Source organism: Somniosus microcephalus, chromosome 11 (assembly GCF_052327205.1).
Source record: "Somniosus microcephalus isolate GS21.2 chromosome 11, FLI_Smic_1.0, whole genome shotgun sequence".
Classification (NCBI taxonomy): domain Eukaryota; kingdom Metazoa; phylum Chordata; class Chondrichthyes; order Squaliformes; family Somniosidae; genus Somniosus; species Somniosus microcephalus.
Window position 1 is genome coordinate 9457042 of NC_140997.1, and position 22391 is coordinate 9479432.

At 44.6% G+C, this 22391-nt stretch overlaps 1 protein-coding gene across 1 annotated transcript in view; it reads right to left on the reverse strand.

Annotated features, from left to right (window-relative positions):
- The window catches only part of grid2ipb (glutamate receptor, ionotropic, delta 2 (Grid2) interacting protein, b), a 186422-nt gene that overhangs the window by 59901 nt on the left and 104130 nt on the right, over positions 1-22391 (reverse strand). Inside the window, 1 exon segment of the mRNA XM_086002222.1 lies at positions 3268-3451. Coding sequence (XP_085858348.1) covers positions 3268-3451 — 184 coding nt within the window.

Genomic DNA, 22391 nt, shown 5'->3' on the forward strand with positions numbered 1-22391 from the left:
CTCGAAGGTGGAGAGCTCGATCCGCCACCTAAGAATCTTATCATTTTTAATCTTCCCCCTCTGTTTATTATTGAACATAAACGCTACCGACCGCTGGTCGGTAAGTAGGGTGAAGCGTTTGCCGGCTAGGTAGTGGCGCCAGTGGCGCACTGCCTCCACGATGGCTTGGGCCTCCTTTTCCACGGAGGAGTGTCTGATCTCGGGCCCTTGGCGAGGGTCCTCGAGAAGAAAGCTACGGGCCGCCCCGCCTGGTTGAGGGTGGCCGCCAAGACGAAGTCAGACGCATCACTTGCCACTTGAAATGGAGTGTTCTCGTCCACTGCCTGTAGCGTGGCCCGCTCAATATCCTGCTTAATGCTTTTGAAGGCGGCGTGGGCCTCAGCAGAGAGCGGGAAAGAGGATGCTTTCAAGAGGGGGCGGGCTGTGTCGGAGTAGTTGGGGACCCATTGGGAATAATAAGAAAATAACCCCAGGCACCTTTTCAGGGCTTTGGGAGTGTTGGGCAGGGGCAGCTCCCGTAGGGGGCGCAATTGGTCGGGGTCTGGTCCGATTTCCCCATTCTCCACCACGCTGCCTAGTATGCAGAGGCGCGTGGTGTTGAAAACGCACTTGTCCTCGTTGTAGGTGAGGTTGAGTTTTTGTGCGGTTTTCAGGAACCTCTCGAGGTTCGAGTCGTGATCCTGCTGGTTGTGACCGCAGATGGTGACGTTGTCGAGGTAGGGGAAGGTTGCCTGCAAGTGGTGGTCATCGACCATGCGGTCCATCTCCCTCTGGAAGACCGAGACCCCATTCGTCACCCCAAAGGGGACTCTGAGGAATTGGTAGAGGCGTCCGTTCGCCTCGAAGGCGGTGTACGGGCGGTCCTCTGGTCTGATAGGGAGCTGGTGGTACGCTGACTTGAGGTCGATGGTGGAGAACACCCGGTATTGGGCGATTTGGTTCACCATTTCTGATATGCAGGGTAGCGGGTAGGCGTCTAGTAGGGTGTACCTGTTGATCGTTTGACTATAGTCGATCACCATCCGTTTCTTCTCGCTACCCCTTACCACCACCACTTGGGCGCGCCACGGGCTATTGCTGCGTTCAATAATGCGCTCTTTCAGGAGCCTGTCTACCTCGGTCGCGATAAACCGCCTGTCCTCCCAGCTGTACCTCCTGCTTTTGGTCGCTATTGGCCGGCAGTTAGGGGTAAGGTTCGCGAATAGCGAAGGCGGCTTTACCTTCAGGGTAGCCAGACCGCACACTGTGAGGGGCGGCTGGGACCCACCGTACTTGAGCGTGATGCTTTGGTGGTTGCACTGGAAATCCAGGCCCAAGATCACGCTCGCACATAGGTTCTTCATGATTAATACTTTAAAATTATCATATACAGTTCCGTTAACGCACAATTGTACCATGCAGTAACCCAGAATGGTCGATGTCTGGGTTTTGTCAGCCATAGAGATGGTACCCTGAGTAGGGACCACCTTTAGGGAGAGTTGTTGTGCCAGTTCTGGGTGGATAAAGCTCTCCGTGCTTCCACTGTCAATTAAGCATTTAACCCGGCACCCGTTTACCTCGATGTCCACCATTGATCTGGATAGCGGGTGCGGCCTGGTCTGGTCCACTGTGACCGATGCCACTGTAGGGCCCTGATCGATACAAGATGGCGTCCACGCTGTCTGCTCACAAGATGGCGGACCCCACGAGGTCGGGCAAGATGGCGTCCAAGATGGCCGCTCCCACGGCGCACACGTGGCGGTGGCGGGTTTTCCGGCGGTTGGTTTTCCGGCGGGGTTCCCTCTGCACACCTTCCCGAAGTGCCCCTTCTTACCGCACTTAAAGCAGGTGGTGCCTTTCGCCGGGCACAGGTTTCTGGTGTGCTTTGGTTGCCCGCAGAAGTAGCAGTTGGGTCCCTGACGCGTCGCGGCTGTCGTAGGGCTTCTGGGGGGAGAGCGGGGCCCAGCCGGTGTCGGGCTGTCGGGCGGGGAAGATGCCTTCCAAGATGGCGGCGCCCTCGGTGCACACGTGGCAGCGTGGACGGCGCGGGCTGAAGAGTAGGTGTCCGAGTTTCTCTGGGCCACATCCAGGGATCGCACGGTGTCCGCAGCCTGTTTCAGGTCCAACCCCGTTTTTTCCAGCAGTCTTTGCCGGATGTAAGTGGAGCTGAGGCCTGTGATAAAGGCATCACGAACAAGCTCGTCAGTGTACACTGCGGCTTTTACATCTCGGCACTTGCAGTCTTTGCCAAGCATTTTCAGGGTGCTTAGGAACTCCTCCACCGATTCCCCAGGTCGCTGTGTGCGGGTGGCGAGCAGGTGCCTAGCATACACCTCATTCGTAGGCTGCTGGTAATGCGCCTTTAAGATGTCGCAGGCGGCCAGGTACGTCTCGGCGTCTTGGATGAGGGGGTAAACCCGGTGGCTTACCCAATTCCGCAGAATTCCGAGTCTCATCCTCGCAGCGTCCGTAGCGTCTTTGACGGCTGCGGAATTGTCCAGGAAGAATTCCATACACTCAAACCAGTGTCCGAAGCGTGCTGATGCGTCCGGAGCATGTTGATCCAAATCCAAACGTTCGGGTTTCAGGAGTTGATCCATAGTGTTGAAAAATAAGTTAATAAAATTGATGTGCCTCAATAATCCCGAGACTCGAAGTTAGCAGGACAAAACAAGGCTTTTATTAACTTAGAATGTAACACGTAAGAGAGAGAGATGTCTTCCTTCTGGAGACTGAGGCCAGACTGAGTTAGCTTACAAACGGGGCCAGGTATGGGCGGAGCCCTACACACAGCACATTCCAGTATACAATACAGCACATTCCAGTACACAATACAATGAGGTCTGGGGGAAGGGAAATGACACTGAAACCGATCTCAGTCACAGGCAGTGATGAATGGAAATATTTCATCACACTCTGTACAGGCCCCACAGTGTGTGAGCTGATCTCTGTACAGGCCCCACAGTGTGTGAACTGATCTCTGTAGAGGCCCCACAGTGTGTGAACTGATCTCTGTAGAGGCCCCACAGTGTGTGAACTGATCTCTGTACAGGCCCCACGGTGTGTGAACTGATCTCTGTACAGGCCCCACAGTGTGTGAGCTGATCTCTGTACAGGCCCCACGGTGCACAAGGTTCTTGCTGCGGCCAACTACAGGATTTTTCTTTTTGCGAATTCTCCTGAAGGTGCTGAGGTAGAGTGGCCATCCTTCATGGGTAAGCCCAGCCAATGAGTCTCATTCGGGCTAAGCTCTGTTGCAATGACAGCCTGGCCCTGGATGGTACCTACCTGTGCTGGAAGAAGCACTCGAGAGCCTTGCAGACACTGTAGCGCTCCTGCGGGGTCAGGAGGTGCTCCAGTTGCTGGGTGAAGGTTCTTCCTTGGAACTTGATACTGGATGGCAGTATTTCAGCCACCCACTGCAGAGAGGTCAGTGACGAGGAGTATGAGTGAGAGTCCACAGGGTCCGGTTCTGAGCATTGCACCACGAGGAAGAGAAGAAAAACAGATTATGTACATAGGCAGACACTAGGTCACAGACAGAAATACATGCACATACACACACGTGTCTATGCAATCAGGAACTTTTGCACAGACACACACATGCTTGAATACACAGACAAACAGACAGACACAGGGCCTGGTCTCTTGCCCACGAACCATAGAATCTTACAGCACAGAAGGAGGCCATTCGGCCCGTCGTGCCTGAGCTGGCTCTTTGAAAGAGCAGTCCTGCTTAGTCGCACACCGCCACTCCCATTCCTCATGCCTGTAGCTTGCAGCTACTGGTTTCTGAATATCTCCTGTTCACCATGGTCACTGGGACAGCCTGGGGGAGCATATGTACATGGTACGTAGGTAGATCAGTCTAGGCCACAAGAGAGGCAAGAGCTGGGCTACACCAGCAGCTCCTGGGCCTGTCCATGTGATTGTGCTACTGTGACCAACAGCCATGAAACCTGCTTTATTCTGTGAGGTAATACATTTGGGGAGGGCTAACAAGGCAAGGGAATACACAATAAATGGTTGGACACTGAGAAGTGCAGAAGATCAGAGGGACCTTGGAGTGCATGTCCACAGATCCCTGAAGGTAGCAGGATAGGGTGGTTAAGAAGGCATACGGGATACTTGCCTTTATTAGCCGAGGCATAGAATATAAGACCAGGGAGGTAATGCTTGAACTGGATAAAACACTAGTTAGGCCGCAGCTAGAATACTGCGTGCAGTTCTGGTCACCACATTACAGGAAGGGTGTGATTGCACTAGAGGGGGTGCAGAGGAGATTTACAAGGATGTTGCCAGGACTGGAGAATTTTAGCTATGAGGAAAGATTGGATAGGCTGGGGTTGTTTGCTTTGGAACAGAGGAGGCTGAGGGGAGACATAATTGAGGTGTATAAAATTATGAGGGGCCCAGATAGAGTGGATAGGAAGGACCTATTTCCCTTAGCAGAGGGGTCAATAACCAGGGGGCATAGATTTAAAGTAATCGGTAGAAGGATTAGAGGGGAGTTGAGGAGACCTTTTTTCACCCAGAGGGTGGTGAGGGTCTGGAACTCACTGCCTGAAAGGATGGTAGAGGCAGAAACCCTCATCACATTTAAAAAGTACTTGGATATGCACTTGAAGCGCCGTAACCTACAGGGCTACGGACCAAGAGCTGGGAAGTGGGATTAGGCTGGATGGCTCTTTGTCAGCCGGTGCGGACACGATGGGCCGAATGGCCTCCTTCCGTGCTGTAAATTTCTATGATTCTAAAACAGCTGGAATCTTCAGTGAAGGGTCAGGTGTCCTGAGGCATTCTTCCCCTACATCACTCTCCTCCTAAAGTACAACAGTGACCGCACTTCAACAGTACTTCATTGGCTATAAAGCGCTTTGGGACATCTTGAGGTCGTGAAAGGCGCTATATAGAAAGGTGCTACCAAAACAGAATTCACGCCTACAGCCGAATGTTGAAGAATACAAACATATTGAAAAATACTTCCCCTTCCTGCACCTGCCCAGGCCCCGCACATTGGTTTCCACCTCGGGATAAAGGTCTGCCCAGAAATATGAACCAAACTCAGTAATCACATCCACCCTGACAGTCTGTTAAAGCAACACTCTGTCATCAGAAACCTGAAAGTGCAGTTTGTAAAATTGCAGGTGACGGACCAATAATGTCCAGCAGAAGGTGCTACCAGGCAGCACACACTCGAAACTCCACCCAGAGCAAACTGTCACGGTGTGTAGAAATTTGGCAGCAGCGTCTCCTCACATCAATCAGACTTCTGTATCCAGCCATCGTTAAGCAGTGTCGCTGACACAGGAGAGCGATGTCGGGGGAGAGAGTTTCGGGACACAAGGCCCTTCACTGAAGATCCCAGCCGTTTTGGTCACAGTGCCACAGGGTAAAGCAAGCAGACTTTGGCAAGGACGAGGGTGATGAGTATGCAGGACCTTGTGCAAGAGAAGACTCGGCACCCGGCTACCGACCATAGAGCATATATACCAGAAACGCTGTTTACGGAGGTCACGGTCCATCGTCAAAGACCCTACCCACCCCAGCCACAGTCTGTTCGCCCTCCTGCCATCTGGGAGACGCTACAGATGCATTCGCACCCGTACGACCAGATTTAGGAACAGCTTCTTTCCCAGGGCTGTCATCCTACTGAACTCCACAAATAAACTCTAAAGCCTGCACATCTGCCAATGCACTTTATTATGTTTATGTTAATGTATTACAAGCCAAATGTATGTTGAATGTTTAAATGTCTCAATCTAAATGTACACTCTCGGGAGCCGCAAGCCTACATTTCGTTGTACTGCACTTGTGCACTAACAATAACAATAAAAGTTGATTTGATTTGACTTGGGCAGCAGAGTAACCCACTGAATAAAGAGTAACTGTTCATTTACACAGTGAGTAACCCTTACCCCACTGAATAAACAGCGACTGTTCATTTACACAGTGAGTAACCCTTACCCCACTGAATAAACAGTAACTGTTCATTTACACAGTGAGTAACCCTTACCCCACTGAATAAACAGTGACTGTTCAGTTACACAGTGAGTAACCCTTACCCCACTGAATAAACAGTAACTGTTCATTTACACAGTGAGTAACCCTTACCCCACTGAATAAACAGTAACTGTTCATTTACACAGTGAGTAACCCATACCCCACTGAATAAACAGTAACTGTTCATTTACACAGTGAGTAACCCTTACCCCACTGAATAAACAGTGACTGTTCATTTACACAGTGAGCAACCCTTACCCCACTGAATAAACAGTAACTGTTCAGTTACACAGTGAGTAACCCTTACCCCACTGAATAAACAGTAACTGTTCATTTACACAGTGAGTAACCCTTACCCCACTGAATAAACAGTAACTGTTCATTTACACAGTGAGTAACCCTTACCCCACTGAATAAACAGTGACTGTTCATTTACACAGTGAGTAACCCTTACCCCACTGAATAAACAGTAACTGTTCATTTACACAGTGAGTAACCCTTACCCCACTGAATAAACAGTGACTGTTCATTTACACAGTGAGTAACCCTTACCCCACTGAATAAACAGTGACTGTTCATTTACACAGTGAGTAACCCTTACCCCACTGAATAAACAGTGACTGTTCATTTACACAGTGAGTAACCCTTACCCCACTGAATAAACAGTGACTGTTCATTTACACAGTGAGTAACCCTTACCCCACTGAATAAACAGTAACTGTTCATTTACACAGTGAGTAACCCTTACCCACTGAATAAACAGTGACTGTTCATTTACAGTGAGTAACCCTTACCCCACTGAATAAACAGTAACTGTTCATTTACACAGTGAGTAACCCTTACCCCACTGAATAAACAGTAACTGTTCATTTACACAGTGAGTAACCCATACCCCACTGAATAAACAGTAACTGTTCACTTACACAGTGAGTAACCCATACCCCACTGAATAAACAGTAACTGTTCATTTACACAGTGAGTAACCCTTACCCCACTGAATAAACAGTGACTGTTCATTTACACAGTGAGTAACCCTTACCCCACTGAATAAACAGTAACTGTTCATTTACACAGTGAGTAACCCTTACCCCACTGAATAAACAGTAACTGTTCAGTTACATAGTGAGTAACCCTTACCCCACTGAATAAACAGTAACTGTTCAGTTACACAGTAACCCTTACCCCACTGAATAAACAGTAACTGTTCATTTACAGTGAGTAACCCTTACTCCACTGAATAAACAGTAACTGTTCATTTACACAGTGAGTAACCCTTACCCCACTGAATAAACAGTAACTGTTCAGTTACACAGTGAGTAACCCTTACCCCACTGAATAAACAGTAACTGTTCATTTACACAGTGAGTAACCCTTACCCCACTGAATAAACAGTAACTGTTCATTTACACAGTGAGTAACCCTTACCCCACTGAATAAACAGTAACTGTTCATTTACACAGTGAGTAACCCTTACCCCACTGAATAAACAGTAACTGTTCATTTACACAGTGAGTAACCCTTACCCCACTGAATAAACAGTGACTGTTCAGTTACATAGTGAGTAACCCTTACCCCACTGAATAAACAGTAACTGTTCATTTACACAGTGAGTAACCCTTACCCCACTGAATAAACAGTAATTGTTCATTTACACAGTGAGTAACCCTTACCCCACTGAATAAACAGTAACTGTTCAGTTACACAGTGAGTAACCCTTACCCCACTGAATAAACAGTAACTGTTCATTTACACAGTGAGTAACCCTTACCCCACTGAATAAACAGTAACTGTTCATTTACACAGTGAGTAACCCTTACCCCACTGAATAAACAGTAACTGTTCAGTTACACAGTGAGTAACCCTTGCTCCACTGAATAAACAGTGACTGTTCATTTACACAGTGAGTAACCCTTACCCCACTGAATAAACAGCAACTGTTCAGTTACACAGTGAGTAACCCTTACCCCACTGAATAAACAGTAACTGTTCAGTTACACAGTGAGTAACCCTTACCCCACTGAATAAACAGTAACTGTTCAGTTACATAGTGAGTAACCCTTACCCCACTGAATCATGCTTGACTAATCTACTGGAATTTTTTGAGGATGTAACTGGTAAAATAGATAAGGGAGAACCAGTGGATGTGGTGTATTTGGACTTTCGGAAGGCTTTCGATAAGGTCCCACACAAGAGATTAGCGTGCAAAATTAAGGCACAAGGGATTGGGGGCAAGGTATTGACTTGGATAGAGAACTGGTTGGCGGACAGAAAGCAAAGAGTTGGAATAAACGGGTCGTTTTCCGAGTAGCAGGCAGTGACTAGTGGGGTACCGCAAGGATCAGTCCTAGGACCCCAGCTGTTCACAATATATATTAATGATCTGGACGAGGGAATTGGATGTAATATCTCCAAATTTGCAGACGACACAAAGCTGGGCGGGAGGGTAAGCTGCGAGGAGGATGTCGGAAAACTCCAGTACGATTTGGACAGGTTGGGTGATTGGGCAGAAACATGGCAAATGCACTATAATGTGGATAAATGTGAGGTTATCCACTTTGGTGGCAAAAACAGGAAGGCAGATTATTATCTGAATGGCAATAGATTGGGAGAAGGGGAAGTGCAAAGAGACCTGGGTGTCCTTGTGCACCAGTCGCTGAAGGTAAGCATGCAGGTGCAGCAGGCGGTTAAGAAGGCAAATGGTATGTTGGCCTTCGTAGCAAGAGGGTTCGAGTACAGGAACAAGGATGTCTTGCTACAGTTGTACAGGGCCTTGGTGAGGCCGCACCTTGAGTATTGTGTGCAGTTTTGGTCACCTTACCCGAGGAAGGACGTTCTTGCCATGGAGGGAGTGCAGCGAAGATTCACCAGGCTGATACCTGGGATGGCAGGAATGACGTATGAGGAGAGATTGTGTCGATTGGGCTTATACTCACTGGAGTTTAGAAGATTGAGAGGGGATCTCATCGAAACCTATAAAATTCTGTCAGGTCTGGACAGACTAGATGCAGGAAGGATGTTTCTGATGGCCGGGGAGTCCAGAACCAGGGGTCATAGTCTAAGGATAAGGGGTAAGCCATTTAGGACTGAAATGAGGAGGAATTTCTTCACCCAGAGAGTGGTGAACCTGTGGAATTCTCTGCCACAGAGGGCGGTGAAGGCCAGTTCATTAAATATATTCAAGAAAGAGTTGGATATATTTCTTGAGGCTAAAGGGATCAAGGGATATGGGGAAAAGGCAGGGACAGGGTACTGAGTTTGGAGATCAGCCATGATCACATTGAATGGCGGAGCAGGCTCGAAGGGCCGAATGGCCTACTCCTGCTCCTATCTTCTATGTTTCTATGAATAAACAGTGACTGTTCATTTACACAGTGAGTAACCCTTACCCCACTGAATAAACAGTGACTGTTCATTTACACAGTGAGTAACCCTTACCCCACTGAATAAACAGTAACTGTTCATTTACACAGTGAGTAACCCTTACCCCACTGAATAAACAGTAACTGTTCATTTACACAGTGAGTAACCCTTACCCCACTGAATAAACAGTAACTGTTCATTTACACAGTGAGTAACCCTTACCCCACTGAATAAACAGTGACTGTTCAGTTACATAGTGAGTAACCCTTACCCCACTGAATAAACAGTAACTGTTCATTTACACAGTGAGTAACCCTTACCCCACTGAATAAACAGTAATTGTTCATTTACACAGTGAGTAACCCTTACCCCACTGAATAAACAGTAACTGTTCAGTTACACAGTGAGTAACCCTTACCCCACTGAATAAACAGTAACTGTTCATTTACACAGTGAGTAACCCTTACCCCACTGAATAAACAGTAACTGTTCATTTACACAGTGAGTAACCCTTACCCCACTGAATAAACAGTAACTGTTCAGTTACACAGTGAGTAACCCTTGCTCCACTGAATAAACAGTGACTGTTCATTTACACAGTGAGTAACCCTTACCCCACTGAATAAACAGCAACTGTTCAGTTACACAGTGAGTAACCCTTACCCCACTGAATAAACAGTAACTGTTCAGTTACACAGTGAGTAACCCTTACCCCACTGAATAAACAGTAACTGTTCAGTTACATAGTGAGTAACCCTTACCCCACTGAATCATGCTTGACTAATCTACTGGAATTTTTTGAGGATGTAACTGGTAAAATAGATAAGGGAGAACCAGTGGATGTGGTGTATTTGGACTTTCGGAAGGCTTTCGATAAGGTCCCACACAAGAGATTAGCGTGCAAAATTAAGGCACAAGGGATTGGGGGCAAGGTATTGACTTGGATAGAGAACTGGTTGGCGGACAGAAAGCAAAGAGTTGGAATAAACGGGTCGTTTTCCGAGTAGCAGGCAGTGACTAGTGGGGTACCGCAAGGATCAGTCCTAGGACCCCAGCTGTTCACAATATATATTAATGATCTGGACGAGGGAATTGGATGTAATATCTCCAAATTTGCAGACGACACAAAGCTGGGCGGGAGGGTAAGCTGCGAGGAGGATGTCGGAAAACTCCAGTACGATTTGGACAGGTTGGGTGATTGGGCAGAAACATGGCAAATGCACTATAATGTGGATAAATGTGAGGTTATCCACTTTGGTGGCAAAAACAGGAAGGCAGATTATTATCTGAATGGCAATAGATTGGGAGAAGGGGAAGTGCAAAGAGACCTGGGTGTCCTTGTGCACCAGTCGCTGAAGGTAAGCATGCAGGTGCAGCAGGCGGTTAAGAAGGCAAATGGTATGTTGGCCTTCGTAGCAAGAGGGTTCGAGTACAGGAACAAGGATGTCTTGCTACAGTTGTACAGGGCCTTGGTGAGGCCGCACCTTGAGTATTGTGTGCAGTTTTGGTCACCTTACCCGAGGAAGGACGTTCTTGCCATGGAGGGAGTGCAGCGAAGATTCACCAGGCTGATACCTGGGATGGCAGGAATGACGTATGAGGAGAGATTGTGTCGATTGGGCTTATACTCACTGGAGTTTAGAAGATTGAGAGGGGATCTCATCGAAACCTATAAAATTCTGTCAGGTCTGGACAGACTAGATGCAGGAAGGATGTTTCTGATGGCCGGGGAGTCCAGAACCAGGGGTCATAGTCTAAGGATAAGGGGTAAGCCATTTAGGACTGAAATGAGGAGGAATTTCTTCACCCAGAGAGTGGTGAACCTGTGGAATTCTCTGCCACAGAGGGCGGTGAAGGCCAGTTCATTAAATATATTCAAGAAAGAGTTGGATATATTTCTTGAGGCTAAAGGGATCAAGGGATATGGGGAAAAGGCAGGGACAGGGTACTGAGTTTGGAGATCAGCCATGATCACATTGAATGGCGGAGCAGGCTCGAAGGGCCGAATGGCCTACTCCTGCTCCTATCTTCTATGTTTCTATGAATAAACAGTGACTGTTCATTTACACAGTGAGTAACCCTTACCCCACTGAATAAACAGTGACTGTTCATTTACACAGTGAGTAACCCTTACCCCACTGAATAAACAGTAACTGTTCATTTACACAGTGAGTAACCCTTACCCCACTGAATAAACAGTAACTGTTCATTTACACAGTGAGTAACCCTTACCCCACTGAATAAACAGTAACTGTTCATTTACACAGTGAGTAACCCTTACCCCACTGAATAAACCGTGACTGTTCATTTACACAGTGAGTAACCCTTACCCCACTGAATAAACAGTAACTGTTCATTTACACAGTGAGTAACCCTTACCCCACTGAATAAACAGTGACTGTTCATTTACACAGTGAGTAACCCTTACCCCACTGAATAAACAGTGACTGTTCATTTACACAGTGAGTAACCCTTACCCCACTGAATAAACAGTAACTGTTCAGTTACATAGTGAGTAACCCTTACCCCACTGAATAAACAGTAACTGTTCATTTACACAGTGAGTAACCCTTACCCCACTGAATAAACAGTAACTGTTCATTTACAGTGAGTAACCCTTACCCCACTGAATAAACAGTAACTGTTCATTTACACAGTGAGTAACCCTTACCCCACTGAATAAACAGTGACTGTTCAGTTACACAGTGAGTAACCCTTACCCCACTGAATAAACAGTAACTGTTCAGTTACACAGTGAGTAACCCTTACCCCACTGAATAAACAGTAACTGTTCAGTTACACAGTGAGTAACCCTTACCCCACTGAATAAACAGTAACTGTTCATTTACACAGTGAGTAACCCTTACCCCACTGAATAAACAGTAACTGTTCATTTACACAGTGAGTAACCCTTACCCCACTGAATAAACAGTAACTGTTCAGTTACACAGTGAGTAACCCTTACCCCACTGAATAAACAGTAACTGTTCAGTTACACAGTGAGTAACACTTACCCAACTGAATAAACAGTAACTGTTCAGTTACACAGTGAGTAACCCTTACCCCACTGAATGAACAGCAACTGTTCAGTTACACAGTGAGTAACCCTTACCCCACTGAATAAACAGTAACTGTTCATTTACACAGTGAGTAACCCTTACCCCACTGAATAAACCGTGACTGTTCATTTACACAGTGAGTAACCCTTACCCCACTGAATAAACAGTGACTGTTCATTTACACAGTGAGTAACCCTTACCCCACTGAATAAACAGTGACTGTTCATTTACACAGTGAGTAACCCTTACCCCACTGAATAAACAGTAACTGTTCAGTTACATAGTGAGTAACCCTTACCCCACTGAATAAACAGTAACTGTTCATTTACACAGTGAGTAACCCTTACCCCACTGAATAAACAGTAACTGTTCATTTACAGTGAGTAACCCTTACCCCACTGAATAAACAGTAACTGTTCATTTACACAGTGAGTAACCCTTACCCCACTGAATAAACAGTGACTGTTCAGTTACACAGTGAGTAACCCTTACCCCACTGAATAAACAGTAACTGTTCAGTTACACAGTGAGTAACCCTTACCCCACTGAATAAACAGTAACTGTTCAGTTACACAGTGAGTAACCCTTACCCCACTGAATAAACAGTAACTGTTCATTTACACAGTGAGTAACCCTTACCCCACTGAATAAACAGTAACTGTTCAGTTACACAGTGAGTAACCCTTACCCCACTGAATAAACAGCAACTGTTCAGTTACACAGTGAGTAACCCTTACCCCACTGAATAAACAGTAACTGTTCAGTTACACAGTGAGTAACCCTTACCCCACTGAATAAACAGCAACTGTTCAGTTACACAGTGAGTAACCCTTACCCCACTGAATAAACAGTAACTGTTCAGTTACACAGTGAGTAACCCTTACCCCACTGAATAAACAGTAACTGTTCAGTTACATAGTGAGTAACCCTTACCCCACTGAATCATGCTTGACTAATCTACTGGAATTTTTTGAGGATGTAACTGGTAAAATAGATAAGGGAGAACCAGTGGATGTGGTGTATTTGGACTTTCGGAAGGCTTTCGATAAGGTCCCACACAAGAGATTAGCGTGCAAAATTAAGGCACAAGGGATTGGGGGCAAGGTATTGACTTGGATAGAGAACTGGTTGGCGGACAGAAAGCAAAGAGTTGGAATAAACGGGTCGTTTTCCGAGTAGCAGGCAGTGACTAGTGGGGTACCGCAAGGATCAGTCCTAGGACCCCAGCTGTTCACAATATATATTAATGATCTGGACGAGGGAATTGGATGTAATATCTCCAAATTTGCAGACGACACAAAGCTGGGCGGGAGGGTAAGCTGCGAGGAGGATGTCGGAAAACTCCAGTACGATTTGGACAGGTTGGGTGATTGGGCAGAAACATGGCAAATGCACTATAATGTGGATAAATGTGAGGTTATCCACTTTGGTGGCAAAAACAGGAAGGCAGATTATTATCTGAATGGCAATAGATTGGGAGAAGGGGAAGTGCAAAGAGACCTGGGTGTCCTTGTGCACCAGTCGCTGAAGGTAAGCATGCAGGTGCAGCAGGCGGTTAAGAAGGCAAATGGTATGTTGGCCTTCGTAGCAAGAGGGTTCGAGTACAGGAACAAGGATGTCTTGCTACAGTTGTACAGGGCCTTGGTGAGGCCGCACCTTGAGTATTGTGTGCAGTTTTGGTCACCTTACCCGAGGAAGGACGTTCTTGCCATGGAGGGAGTGCAGCGAAGATTCACCAGGCTGATACCTGGGATGGCAGGAATGACGTATGAGGAGAGATTGTGTCGATTGGGCTTATACTCACTGGAGTTTAGAAGATTGAGAGGGGATCTCATCGAAACCTATAAAATTCTGTCAGGTCTGGACAGACTAGATGCAGGAAGGATGTTTCTGATGGCCGGGGAGTCCAGAACCAGGGGTCATAGTCTAAGGATAAGGGGTAAGCCATTTAGGACTGAAATGAGGAGGAATTTCTTCACCCAGAGAGTGGTGAACCTGTGGAATTCTCTGCCACAGAGGGCGGTGAAGGCCAGTTCATTAAATATATTCAAGAAAGAGTTGGATATATTTCTTGAGGCTAAAGGGATCAAGGGATATGGGGAAAAGGCAGGGACAGGGTACTGAGTTTGGAGATCAGCCATGATCACATTGAATGGCGGAGCAGGCTCGAAGGGCCGAATGGCCTACTCCTGCTCCTATCTTCTATGTTTCTATGAATAAACAGTGACTGTTCATTTACACAGTGAGTAACCCTTACCCCACTGAATAAACAGTGACTGTTCATTTACACAGTGAGTAACCCTTACCCCACTGAATAAACAGTAACTGTTCATTTACACAGTGAGTAACCCTTACCCCACTGAATAAACAGTAACTGTTCATTTACACAGTGAGTAACCCTTACCCCACTGAATAAACAGTAACTGTTCATTTACACAGTGAGTAACCCTTACCCCACTGAATAAACCGTGACTGTTCATTTACACAGTGAGTAACCCTTACCCCACTGAATAAACAGTAACTGTTCATTTACACAGTGAGTAACCCTTACCCCACTGAATAAACAGTGACTGTTCATTTACACAGTGAGTAACCCTTACCCCACTGAATAAACAGTGACTGTTCATTTACACAGTGAGTAACCCTTACCCCACTGAATAAACAGTAACTGTTCAGTTACATAGTGAGTAACCCTTACCCCACTGAATAAACAGTAACTGTTCATTTACACAGTGAGTAACCCTTACCCCACTGAATAAACAGTAACTGTTCATTTACAGTGAGTAACCCTTACCCCACTGAATAAACAGTAACTGTTCATTTACACAGTGAGTAACCCTTACCCCACTGAATAAACAGTGACTGTTCAGTTACACAGTGAGTAACCCTTACCCCACTGAATAAACAGTAACTGTTCAGTTACACAGTGAGTAACCCTTACCCCACTGAATAAACAGTAACTGTTCAGTTACACAGTGAGTAACCCTTACCCCACTGAATAAACAGTAACTGTTCATTTACACAGTGAGTAACCCTTACCCCACTGAATAAACAGTAACTGTTCATTTACACAGTGAGTAACCCTTACCCCACTGAATAAACAGTAACTGTTCAGTTACACAGTGAGTAACCCTTACCCCACTGAATAAACAGTAACTGTTCAGTTACACAGTGAGTAACACTTACCCAACTGAATAAACAGTAACTGTTCAGTTACACAGTGAGTAACCCTTACCCCACTGAATGAACAGCAACTGTTCAGTTACACAGTGAGTAACCCTTACCCCACTGAATAAACAGTAACTGTTCATTTACACAGTGAGTAACCCTTACCCCACTGAATAAACCGTGACTGTTCATTTACACAGTGAGTAACCCTTACCCCACTGAATAAACAGTGACTGTTCATTTACACAGTGAGTAACCCTTACCCCACTGAATAAACAGTGACTGTTCATTTACACAGTGAGTAACCCTTACCCCACTGAATAAACAGTAACTGTTCAGTTACATAGTGAGTAACCCTTACCCCACTGAATAAACAGTAACTGTTCATTTACACAGTGAGTAACCCTTACCCCACTGAATAAACAGTAACTGTTCATTTACAGTGAGTAACCCTTACCCCACTGAATAAACAGTAACTGTTCATTTACACAGTGAGTAACCCTTACCCCACTGAATAAACAGTGACTGTTCAGTTACACAGTGAGTAACCCTTACCCCACTGAATAAACAGTAACTGTTCAGTTACACAGTGAGTAACCCTTACCCCACTGAATAAACAGTAACTGTTCAGTTACACAGTGAGTAACCCTTACCCCACTGAATAAACAGTAACTGTTCATTTACACAGTGAGTAAACCTTACCCCACTGAATAAACAGTAACTGTTCAGTTACACAGTGAGTAACCCTTACCCCACTGAATAAACAGCAACTGTTCAGTTACACAGTGAGTAACCCTTACCCCACTGAATAAACAGTAACTGTTCAGTTACACAGTGAGTAACCCTTACCCCACTGAATAAACAGCGACTGTTCATTTACACAGTGAGTAACCCTTACCCCACTGAATAAACAGCGACTGTTCATTTACACAGTGAGTAACCCTTACCCCACTGAATAAACAGCGACTGTTCATTTACACAGTGAGTAACCCTTACCCCACTGAATAAACAGTAACTGTTCATTTACACAGTGAGTAACCCTTACCCCACTGAATAAACAGTAACTGTTCAGTTACACAGTGAGTAACCCTTACCCCACTGAATAAACAGTAACTGTTCATTTACACAGTGAGTAACCCTTACCCCACTTAATAAACAGTGACTGTTCATTTACACAGTGAGTAACCCTTACCCCACTGAATAAACAGTGACTGTTCAGTTACAGTGAGTAACCCTTACCCCACTGAATAAACAGTGACTGTTCATTTACACAGTGAGTAACCCTTACCCCACTGAATAAACAGTAACTGTTCATTTACACAGTGAGTAACCCTTACCCCACTGAATAAACAGTGACTGTTCAGTTACACAGTGAGTAACCCTTACCCCACTGAATAAACAGTGACTGTTCAGTTACACAGTGAGTAACCCTTACCCCACTGAATAAACAGTAACTGTTCAGTTACACAGTGAGTAACCCTTACCCCACTGAATAAACAGTAACTGTTCAGTTACACAGTGAGTAGCCCTTACCCCACTGAATAAACAGTGACTGTTCAGTTACACAGTGAGTAACCCTTACCCCACTGAATAAACAGTAACTGTTCATTTACACAGCGAGTAACCCTTACCCCACTGAATAAACAGTAACTGTTCAGTTACACAGCGAGTAACCCTTACCCCACTGAATAAACAGTAACTGTTCATTTACACAGTGAGTAACCCTTACCCCACTGAATAAACAGTAACTGTTCATTTACACAGTGAGTAACCCTTACCCCACTGAATAAACAGTAACTGTTCATTTACACAGTGAGTAACCCTTACCCCACTGAATAAACAGTAACTGTTCAGTTACAGTGAGTAACCCTTACCCCACTGAATAAACAGTAACTGTTCATTTACACAGTGAGTAACCCTTACCCCACTGAATAAACAGTAACTGTTCATTTACACAGTGAGTAACCCTTACCCCACTGAATAAACAGTAACTGTTCAGTTACACAGTGAGTAACCCATACCCCACTGAATAAACAGTAACTGTTCATTTACACAGTGAGTAACCCTTACCCCACTGAATAAACAGTAACTGTTCATTTACAGTGAGTAACCCTTACCCCACTGAATAAACAGTAACTGTTCATTTACACAGTGAGTAACCCTTACCCCACTGAATAAACAGTAACTGTTCATTTACACAGTGAGTAACCCTTACCCCACTGAATAAACAGTAACTGTTCAGTTACACAGTGAGTAACCCTTACCCCACTGAATAAACAGTAACTGTTCAGTTACACAGTGAGTAACCCTTACCCCACTGAATAAACAGGAACTGTTCATTTACACAGTGAGTAACCCTTACCCCACTGAATAAACAGTAACTGTTCAGTTACACAGTGAGTAACCCATACCCCACTGAATAAACAGTAACTGTTCATTTACACAGTGAGTAACCCTTACCCCACTGAATAAACAGTAACTGTTCATTTACACAGTGAGTAACCCTTACCCCACTGAATAAACAGTAACTGTTCAGTTACACAGTGAGTAACCCTTACCCCACTGAATAAACAGTAACTGTTAATTTACACAGTGAGTAACCCTTACCCCACTGAATAAACAGTAACTGTTCATTTACACAGTGAGTAACCCTTACCCCACTGAATAAACAGTAACTGTTCAGTTACACAGTGAGTAACCCTTACCCCACTGAATAAACAGTAACTGTTCAGTTACACAGTGAGTAACACTTACCCAACTGAATAAACAGTAACTGTTCAGTTACACAGTGAGTAACCCTTACCCCACTGAATGAACAGCAACTGTTCAGTTACACAGTGAGTAACCCTTACCCCACTGAATAAACAGTAACTGTTCATTTACACAGTGAGTAACCCTTACCCCACTGAATAAACCGTGACTGTTCATTTACACAGTGAGTAACCCTTACACCACTGAATAAACAGTGACTGTTCATTTACACAGTGAGTAACCCTTACCCCACTGAATAAACAGTGACTGTTCATTTACACAGTGAGTAACCCTTACCCCACTGAATAAACAGTAACTGTTCAGTTACATAGTGAGTAACCCTTACCCCACTGAATAAACAGTAACTGTTCATTTACACAGTGAGTAACCCTTACCCCACTGAATAAACAGTAACTGTTCAGTTACACAGTGAGTAACCCTTACCCCACTGAATAAACAGTAACTGTTCAGTTACACAGTGAGTAACACTTACCCAACTGAATAAACAGTAACTGTTCAGTTACACAGTGAGTAACCCTTACCCCACTGAATGAACAGCAACTGTTCAGTTACACAGTGAGTAACCCTTACCCCACTGAATAAACAGTAACTGTTCATTTACACAGTGAGTAACCCTTACCCCACTGAATAAACCGTGACTGTTCATTTACACAGTGAGTAACCCTTACCCCACTGAATAAACAGTGACTGTTCATTTACACAGTGAGTAACCCTTACCCCACTGAATAAACAGTGACTGTTCAGTTACACAGTGAGTAACCCTTACCCCACTGAATAAACAGTAACTGTTCAGTTACACAGTGAGTAACCCTTACCCCACTGAATAAACAGTAACTGTTCAGTTACACAGTGAGTAACCCATACCCCACTGAATAAACAGTAACTGTTCATTTACACAGTGAGTAACCCTTACCCCACTGAATAAACAGTAACTGTTCATTTACAGTGAGTAACCCTTACCCCACTGAATAAACAGTAACTGTTCATTTACACAGTGAGTAACCCTTACCCCACTGAATAAACAGTGACTGTTCAGTTACACAGTGAGTAACCCTTACCCCACTGAATAAACAGTAACTGTTCAGTTACACAGTGAGTAACCCTTACCCCACTGAATAAACAGTAACTGTTCAGTTACACAGTGAGTAACCCTTACCCCACTGAATAAACAGTAACTGTTCATTTACACAGTGAGTAACCCTTACCCCACTGAATAAACAGTAACTGTTCAGTTACACAGTGAGTAACCCTTACCCCACTGAATAAACAGCAACTGTTCAGTTACACAGTGAGTAACCCTTACCCCACTGAATAAACAGTAACTGTTCAGTTACACAGTGAGTAACCCTTACCCCACTGAATAAACAGCGACTGTTCATTTACACAGTGAGTAACCCTTACCCCACTGAATAAACAGCGACTGTTCATTTACACAGTGAGTAACCCTTACCCCACTGAATAAACAGCGACTGTTCATTTACACAGTGAGTAACCCTTACCCCACTGAATAAACAGTAACTGTTCATTTACACAGTGAGTAACCCTTACCCCACTGAATAAACAGTAACTGTTCAGTTACACAGTGAGTAACCCTTACCCCACTGAATAAACAGTAACTGTTCATTTACACAGTGAGTAACCCTTACCCCACTTAATAAACAGTGACTGTTCATTTACACAGTGAGTAACCCTTACCCCACTGAATAAACAGTGACTGTTCAGTTACAGTGAGTAACCCTTACCCCACTGAATAAACAGTGACTGTTCATTTACACAGTGAGTAACCCTTACCCCACTGAATAAACAGTAACTGTTCATTTACACAGTGAGTAACCCTTACCCCACTGAATAAACAGTGACTGTTCAGTTACACAGTGAGTAACCCTTACCCCACTGAATAAACAGTGACTGTTCAGTTACACAGTGAGTAACCCTTACCCCACTGAATAAACAGTAACTGTTCAGTTACACAGTGAGTAACCCTTACCCCACTGAATAAACAGTAACTGTTCAGTTACACAGTGAGTAGCCCTTACCCCACTGAATAAACAGTGACTGTTCAGTTACACAGTGAGTAACCCTTACCCCACTGAATAAACAGTAACTGTTCATTTACACAGCGAGTAACCCTTACCCCACTGAATAAACAGTAACTGTTCAGTTACACAGCGAGTAACCCTTACCCCACTGAATAAACAGTAACTGTTCATTTACACAGTGAGTAACCCTTACCCCACTGAATAAACAGTAACTGTTCATTTACACAGTGAGTAACCCTTACCCCACTGAATAAACAGTAACTGTTCATTTACACAGTGAGTAACCCTTACCCCACTGAATAAACAGTAACTGTTCAGTTACAGTGAGTGACCCTTACCCCACTGAATAAACAGTAACTGTTCATTTACACAGTGAGTAACCCTTACCCCACTGAATAAACAGTAACTGTTCATTTACACAGTGAGTAACCCTTACCCCACTGAATAAACAGTAACTGTTCAGTTACACAGTGAGTAACCCATACCCCACTGAATAAACAGTAACTGTTCATTTACACAGTGAGTAACCCTTACCCCACTGAATAAACAGTAACTGTTCATTTACAGTGAGTAACCCTTACCCCACTGAATAAACAGTAACTGTTCATTTACACAGTGAGTAACCCTTACCCCACTGAATAAACAGTAACTGTTCATTTACACAGTGAGTAACCCTTACCCCACTGAATAAACAGTAACTGTTCAGTTACACAGTGAGTAACCCTTACCCCACTGAATAAACAGTAACTGTTCAGTTACACAGTGAGTAACCCTTACCCCACTGAATAAACAGTAACTGTTCATTTACACAGTGAGTAACCCTTACCCCACTGAATAAACAGTAACTGTTCAGTTACACAGTGAGTAACCCATACCCCACTGAATAAACAGTAACTGTTCATTTACACAGTGAGTAACCCTTACCCCACTGAATAAACAGTAACTGTTCATTTACACAGTGAGTAACCCTTACCCCACTGAATAAACAGTAACTGTTCAGTTACACAGTGAGTAACCCTTACCCCACTGAATAAACCGTGACTGTTCATTTACAGTGAGTAACCCTTACCCCACTGAATAAACCGTGACTGTTCATTTACACAGTGAGTAACCCTTACCCCACTGAATAAACAGTGACTGTTCATTTACACAGTGAGTAACCCTTACCCCACTGAATAAACAGTGACTGTTCATTTACACAGTGAGTAACCCTTACCCCACTGAATAAACAGTAACTGTTCAGTTACATAGTGAGTAACCCTTACCCCACTGAATAAACAGTAACTGTTCATTTACACAGTGAGTAACCCTTACCCCACTGAATAAACAGTAACTGTTCATTTACAGTGAGTAACCCTTACCCCACTGAATAAACAGTAACTGTTCATTTACACAGTGAGTAACCCTTACCCCACTGAATAAACAGTGACTGTTCAGTTACACAGTGAGTAACCCTTACCCCACTGAATAAACAGTAACTGTTCAGTTACACAGTGAGTAACCCTTACCCCACTGAATAAACAGTAACTGTTCAGTTACACAGTGAGTAACCCTTACCCCACTGAATAAACAGTAACTGTTCATTTACACAGTGAGTAACCCTTACCCCACTGAATAAACAGTAACTGTTCAGTTACACAGTGAGTAACCCTTACCCCACTGAATAAACAGCAACTGTTCAGTTACACAGTGAGTAACCCTTACCCCACTGAATAAACAGTAACTGTTCAGTTACACAGTGAGTAACCCTTACCCCACTGAATAAACAGCGACTGTTCATTTACACAGTGAGTAACCCTTACCCCACTGAATAAACAGCGACTGTTCATTTACACAGTGAGTAACCCTTACCCCACTGAATAAACAGCGACTGTTCATTTACACAGTGAGTAACCCTTACCCCACTGAATAAACAGTAACTGTTCATTTACAGTGAGTAACCCTTACCCCACTGAATAAACAGTAACTGTTCAGTTACACAGTGAGTAACCCTTACCCCACTGAATAAACA